This window comes from Aptenodytes forsteri, unplaced genomic scaffold, assembly GCF_000699145.1.
Source record: "Aptenodytes forsteri isolate BGI_AS27 unplaced genomic scaffold, ASM69914v1 Scaffold142, whole genome shotgun sequence".
In the NCBI taxonomy this organism is placed as follows: domain Eukaryota; kingdom Metazoa; phylum Chordata; class Aves; order Sphenisciformes; family Spheniscidae; genus Aptenodytes; species Aptenodytes forsteri.
Genome location: NW_008794598.1, coordinates 1513193 through 1520464, shown reverse-complemented (window position 1 = coordinate 1520464; position 7272 = coordinate 1513193). Strand labels below are relative to the sequence as shown.

Here is a 7272-nt window from a genome sequence, read left to right as displayed (position 1 = left end):
GTTGCCTGTGGAGAGGAGGAGGGGGGGCTTGATCTCTAGCAGTAGGGGGCTGTGAGCTGTCTGCTACCAGGCTGTGGTGAGCAGCTGCAGAACAGAAAGAGGCTAGAGATGGAGCTGCCTGTTGTATCTGTAATAAAAGCAGTAAACAATGTTCAGTAGTAAGGGTAAGCAGGAGGAGTATTCCCATGGAAAAAGGCACAAAAGGGGGAAGGGGAACAAGGAGAACTCAATACTTTTAAAAAATAGAGAAATAGAATGTTAAAATGTTCCTGTTCTTTTTAACTGAGAGTTTTAAGAATAAATTGTAAAAATGAGAGAAATATGCACATTTGTATCTATGTGCATTTACTAGTTCTCACAATCATTTTGTATAGAGTAAAGCCTATAGTAGGCATTCAATTAACTTTATGCATTAGCAGGTTTTTTTATGTGAGTGTTGTTAGTTGTATGTGTTCATTTTGTCAGGATTTGCTCTCTGTAATTGTTGTTTGGCAATATGCCCTATTTCACTGAAATGTTGAGTATCCCCCACAAGCAGGTAGTATATGCCAGTGTTGAAAAACTAATGTTAGGGAAGTTCACTTACAATCTATTTGTTTGTGGGGTTTTTTAGAAAAACTACAGTAAAGTGAGTGGGGATGTATGTCGTGTGTAAAGGGAACCTTGGCTCCTAAATTCTTTGACATGAAGGTATTAATGTGCAGAAGAGCCTGAGCCTCTGGAGTCCCCTCCTAAATAGGGCACAGCTTAGAACATCTGAAGGTCTCTGACTTATAGGTGGGAATCTCCTAATGATCTTAGTTATTTTTATACGTGCCTGATACTACATGTCACACAGCCCTAATGCAGAGAAGCAACTCTACGACCATCAAGTGAGCACACCAAAGCTGTGGCAGTGAAAACTGTAGGAGAGAAAGAGGAAGAAAAAAGTAAAACACAAAAAGAAGGTGAAATATCAAGACACAATATTAACATCAAATAAAGGCACAAGACAGCGAGAAGAAAAAGAACAAAGAAAAAGCAACGAAAGGTGATAAAAGGACAATACGAGGAAAGGACTTTGGCAGGGTTTTCCTTTTGTTCCTTCTTTTTTAAATCTTGCTTTACAGAGCAAAATGGGACAGCAGTTCACCAACGCCAAAGGGGAGCAAGGAGACATAGATGTTGCTGAATTGCAGGAATGGTATAAGAAATTTGTGGTTGAATGTCCCAGTGGGACCCTCTTCATGCACGAATTCAAGCAGTTCTTCGGGGTCCAGGATAACCATGAAGCAGCAGAGTATATTGAAAACATGTTCAGAGCTTTTGATAAGAATGGGGTAAGTAGTGAGGAATTTTTACAATTATTTGTCTAATAATTTGCACCTCTTCGTCCTGTAATTTGGAGGTGTTTTGGTGCAGTTCCCACCCTTGTTCCCATGCGTCATGAGACAAAGGCAAGGGCAATGGACCTGCTAGGGCAGGAGAAGGAGCTCACGCTGCATCACCGTGTATGGGCTAGTATGGATTTATCCTCTCATAAATCTGTACACAAATTAAGGACAGAATGTCTCCTTAAGGGACTGAGGATGGATTAAAAGGTTGAAATTTAGGCAGTCGCGTTTTGAGACAGTGTTGTTGAAAGATCCTCAAATAGCCAAGATTGCTACATGGAAAAAAAAATATTTATCTGTTATGATAGAGGGGGAATTATAGTAAAGTCCTACTCAGGCTTGCTATACATTGGAGGAAGTGTATATATACAGTATGAACAGGTGGCATGTAACAAAATATTGATTTTAGCTGCTCAGAAGCTAAGGAATGCTGAGCAATTCAGACATTCTGGTTTTGATTCCCTTTGCTGTACTTGTCATCAGACACCTGGGAAAAGTGGGCTTTCTGGTTTAGTAGCAGTTCATGCATACCCATGTATTGGTGCAAAGGATAGCCTAATACTAGCCTGAGATATTTTAGATAGTCAAAAGAAATGTAATATGGTTGCCTTTCTCATCTTGAAATGGGTAAGCAAGGCTTGCCAAACAGTTCAGGTTTTTTCCTGAAGCTCTTGATCATATTCCAACTATGGGGTTGTTTGTTGCTGTATATCAATATAGGAAAAGGGGAGACAAGTACACCATCTCTCAGATATACCAATTTCCCTTAAGCTTCCTTTGAAACCAGTGGCAAAATCACATTGAGGTGGCAACAAAAGTCGGTTTGTGAGAAAGGATAAAAAAGCTACGGAAGATGTGGGCAGGTCAGACTTGTCTCAGAATTTGAAGTTGGGAAAACCCAAATTCCCACAAAAAACTGAAGGTCCAGGTCCAAATTCTGTTACGAAAGCTGTGCAGAAAGGGTTGCAGACCAAACGGTGTGCATAAAAGGTGAAGTCCCATTCCTAGTTTATAGGAATTTTCCTAATAAGACTGAAAATCTGTTTTTAAGGGATGCTGGTACTTGCATATATTAAGAACACTAAATTAGGCCTAGATTTGTGTGTTTGCTTCAATATGCCCATGGCATATAATCAGTCGAGCAGGACCTAACAATCTAAAGGATTATTAGTAATACAATACGAAAATAAAAACAATTCCTCAGTTGTCTTTTTATGCTTACTGGCCTTCAAAGTCCAGTAGTAGCAGGTTTTGCTCACAGTTACTGCAGAGCGTTTCAGTGCCTGCAGCCGAGCGTGCGGGGAGGAGATGTGTAGCCCAATCTTCCAGGGGGTTTTGCTATGTGGGTCGGGAAGGCTGTAGGGTGACATGGGGCCCCGGCTTAGCCCTGGGGATGGTGTTGATCTGCATGAGGGCCATCTGCTGGAGGCTGCCGAGGGAGCCCTGCATGCCTTCAATGTCTCTGACGTTTTTAGGAGGATGAACACCTGATGTAAATCCTTTATTGTGGGTGTTCTTGCTGCCTCCTTCTGAATGGTGACTTTTTCATTGTCTGTCTTCCTCAGATGAATCAAGATCAAACAAGGGGGAAGGATGGAAGAAAGGGGTAGCGGTTGGGTGTTGGTCTCATTGGTGAAGCAGCTGAGATTGTGGAGAATGGCAATCCCTTCCCAAAAAGTCAATGCCTCCTGCACTCATCCTCATCTGCCTCCCCATCCTCCATGCAATCTGTGTTGTCTTGGGGTATTTAAATTGCTCATTTCTGGAGTCCTGGCAGGTGTCCCCCTTTATTGCACTGTAGGAAAACTGCTTTGCTCTCCACTGTCACTCCTTGGGAACTTATCCTTGGTGCAGAGGGGTATGGCTGTACTTACTGATGGTCTTGGACTGGCACAAGTCTTCTATAAAGTGGAAAATAAATAGCTCTCCCATGGAGTATCTTCTTGGCAGTTTTTTATCTAGGTTTCATAAGCAGTTTTCTATCAACTATTCCCAGTTAAGTGTCATTCATCTGCTTTTCTGTTTCTACAGGATAATACCATTGATTTTCTGGAATATGTAGCTGCCTTGAATCTTGTTTTACGAGGAAAACTGGAACACAAGCTGAAGTGGACATTCAAAGTATATGACAAGGATGGGAATGGCTGCATAGATAAACCTGAGCTGCTGGAAATTGTTGAGGTAAGTAGGCATTGCCTAATCACTTATTTAAGCAATCACAGTTCTTTGGCAATGTAATGATGTATATGGGTTTTGTGATACTCAGGTTTCAGGGCAGCTGTGGGCAGTGATGAAGTGAAAATGCCTGACCTTGCTGAAAGGGTCATGTGTGCAGTGGTTCGGTGGAGCCTGATGGGGTGGCTGAGGGATCAGTTAAACCCACTGCGGGCAGCCTGGCCCCTGCTGCTGCTGAAGCTGTCCAGAAATGCAGCATCTGGGTGCTGTTGTGGAGTTCCTGTATCTCTGCTCTGCCTTTCCTTTCAACCTTTTTACACCAGGATTCATTGCACTGGCCAGTGGAAGAGGGTTTCACCCCATGCCCCTTACAGGAGCCAAGTTTCCTGCCTGAGTAGCTGGTCAGAATACACTGAGGGGCACAAATTGGTACAGGAATCCCTTTTGTAATTACTCCTTTCTAGGTTTCTGATATGTTCTGCACTTAGTTTTAATTAGTGACTGTGTGAAGGTGTGAGGGGAGGCATGGGGCTTAGCAGACAGTCAGACACAGAGCACCTGGGTTCTTACTTTAGGTAAATATCTTGGCGATTGTGCTAGAGTTGCCCCTGCACCACAGATGCTGTTACCCTTGCGCAGCAGTACTTGTGAGGCTTAATCAATGGTTATCAAATATTTTAGGGTCTTAGGTGAAATGCAATATCAAGAAAACATCAGACATTGAATCTGTGGAAAGCAGGTCCTTTTGGCTGGAAAGTGTGACCAGCTTGTGACCTGCAGCACCAGCAGCAGGTGTGAGAGCGTCTGGGGAGCTTGTCTGGGGCAGGTTCAATTAGAGTTTTGAGGTTAGCCAGGAACTGGCCAGAGCTGTGTTAGGCCCTTGCTAATCCCCTCTCTGGGAAGACTTCAGACAAAACCCTTCAGCCTAAGGAGTAAAGTTAATAATGAACAGTTGTCATGGGAGGAATAGATAAAATCTGTCCCTTTCCAGTGACAAAGTAGAACAGAAACTATAGGTCAAAATATGTGCTAATACAGGTTTGATCTTGCAGCTTGGGCACAAGTTCCCTGGGAGGGAGGGCTGGGTAAGTCCAGATGTGCCTGGCCTCGGATGTTAGGAAAAAATACTCAAAAGTCAGATGATTTTCCCATCTGTGAAACTCTTGCCTTGTTCTTTGCAAAGGAACCCTGAGATCTGACCAATATGTGTAAGGAAAATAGGAGGGCAGCAGCTTCAAAGAGCAAATGAAGTAATCTGCAGTGTGTGTGAGCATAAGGTCAGAGGTTTCATTAAAGTTCTGAGGCGGCTGAGTGGCAGATCTTTCTGGAAAGGTTAAAACCACAGCCTTTGTAAAAGACCTTTACACTGTTGGGAAGATAATGGAGTTCGCTGCTTTTCACTTTCCAGTCCTTCTCCTAATCTGTGAACTTCTTTTCAGTCTATCTACAAGCTGAAGAAAGTGTGTCGGTCAGAGGTGGAGGAGAGGACTCCATTGCTCACGCCGGAGGAGGTTGTGGACAGGATATTTCAGTTAGTGGATGAGAATGGGGATGGTAAGTGATCGATGGCTCAGATTGCATTCATGCATAATGAGAAGTTATCTGTGCTGGGCAGGCTGGCTTTAATTATGTCTATCAAGAAATCACTTAGGACTATTATGTTACTCATATTAGACACATTGGGTTTGGTTCTGGTCTGTTTGTTAGAATCAAGAGTAACTTCGTGCAGCAGGAGGAAATAATTTTCCTTGTTATTTTAATGTAAAATACAGAGGGGTCACTATTCTGTCTGGATTTTGATGCCACACAGATCTCATCCTCTGAAAACCCCCAGTAGCCAGAGTGCAGGTCCCAGTCCCAGCACAAATAGCCTGAGTAAAGACAGCGGCTCCAGTCAAATTGGAGCTTGCAGGATCAGACTTGTAATCCTCCTGGAGGAGCATGTGTAAGCTAATGCAACATTTCATGTCAGCCGATGGGATGGGGTAGGCGTGAATGCATTGGGTCACAGCGTGGTGGTTTGTCTTTCAGCTAGCTGGCCTAAACTACATGGGGAAATGAAGTATAGCTTTTGTCTTATTAGCATATTTTCTGAAACATAGATGGCTTTTACTTCCTGCCTTCCTCTTCTTGTCTTATCTGTCATGTTTTGTCTCCCCATCTTGTGTCCTCCTCATCTCATACACAGGGCAGTTGTCTCTTGACGAGTTCATTGATGGGGCCAGGAAAGACAAGTGGGTGATGAAGATGTTGCAAATGGATGTAAACCCTGGGGGATGGATCTCTGAGCAGAGAAGAAAGAGTGCTTTGTTTTGAGAAAATTCAGTTTTGATACAGCTGAAAATGTGATGCTGACTACAGCTGTGGCTCTTTTACTCCAGGGTGGTGGTGGCTTTCCTTTTTAATACAATCTCAGCATCCAGATGAAAACTTCAATGGTTTAAGAAGCCGTATCTCAATCTAAAACCCATGTGCTGCATACCGTTGGTACCCAGAGACTATTTTTGGCCCATGAATAAGTCTTTCTGTGTATACAATACTGTGTTTGCCAGCTCTGATTTTTGATTACGCCCCAAGGAACAAATTTTTCATGGCTTCCTGCAGCAGATCCTGGGCAGGGTTTTAGTCTGATGACAGAGGAGGAATCCTGATGCAGGGGTACCATCTCCAGTGCAGACTAGTGTTTGCATCATTCATGCCTGCGGAGATACAAACACATCAAACCAAAAGTGACAACAAAAGAGGTGCTCTGGCAGGCTTTATACATCCAGGATGTCTGTGTGCATATTTAGGAGACTATGCTACTGCTAATGTAAAATTATGGAACACCAACCTATTGCTATCAAAAGTGAGAATTGGGTTATAAGCGGTGGCCAAGGCAGTACACAGAGTTGAGGAAAACATAATGTGTGGGTTGGACAGGTGGAGCAGTAACTCTTTGCATCTCCCTCCTGTGGACCAGAGTCTGCTCCTTCTACCTGTTCAGAGACCAGGGTTTCTGTGGGGCTGGAAAAATGCTATTTCCAAACACTAAGCAGCAGTAGAAATTGTACCTCTTCTTGACAGCCGCATTTAGAGGACAGATTTGCACCAGTGTGATTCTGCTCCTTTTGAGCCCCTTTTTCTTACTGAATCATCGCTCTAGAACAGCTTTTCCTGCCCTGTGAAGACTGGCTGAGCTCAAGTTGCTCCAGGACTTTCAGTGCCCTGGGAGAAGTTTTGTGTGGACTGAGAGATAAGGGAAGAGCAGACTTTTGCTTGGCAGGGTCTCTGCAATGAGAGGATTAGTGCTGCTTAATTGGCAGGACCACAAAATGAAACAAGTGACAGAAAATCCGAGTGAGTTACTGAAGTAGTACAGTGGTTTTACACTGGACTTAATTTAGCCACAGACTATAGATATAAAATTTGCACAGGCTGTAGGCTGAGCTCTGCTATTCGAACCCATATTCCTACACATACACGTGTATGTGGAAAGAGAATTTGCATTGAACCAATATTTTGGTTCACCTTTATTGGATTTATTTATTAGTTTATTTGCAAGAAAAATTTCCTCAGGAAAATAACAGGAGTTTTTGTCTTTTAATTTTCCCTTGGGATCAGTGGGCCAAGTCACATCCATGAAAAGATTTGCAATCCCTTTTTTGTGGCCTTTAATTATGACTGTAGTATCTTTCATTAGATGATTAGTTTGCTGGTTTGTGGTCTTGTCGATTTAGCCAAT

General features: G+C 43.1%; 1 protein-coding gene across 1 annotated transcript; it reads left to right on the top strand.

Moving 5' to 3' along the window:
• The first annotated feature begins 1115 nt into the window (after window positions 1-1115).
• On the top strand, window positions 1116-6026 carry GUCA1B (guanylate cyclase activator 1B). Its single transcript, XM_009272737.1, has 4 exons — window positions 1116-1319; window positions 3405-3554; window positions 4988-5102; window positions 5737-6026. The coding sequence occupies exons 1-4, from the start codon at window positions 1116-1118 to the stop codon at window positions 5862-5864; spliced, it is 597 nt and encodes a 198-aa protein (XP_009271012.1). The 3' UTR covers window positions 5865-6026.
• Window positions 6027-7272: the final 1246 nt, after the last annotated feature.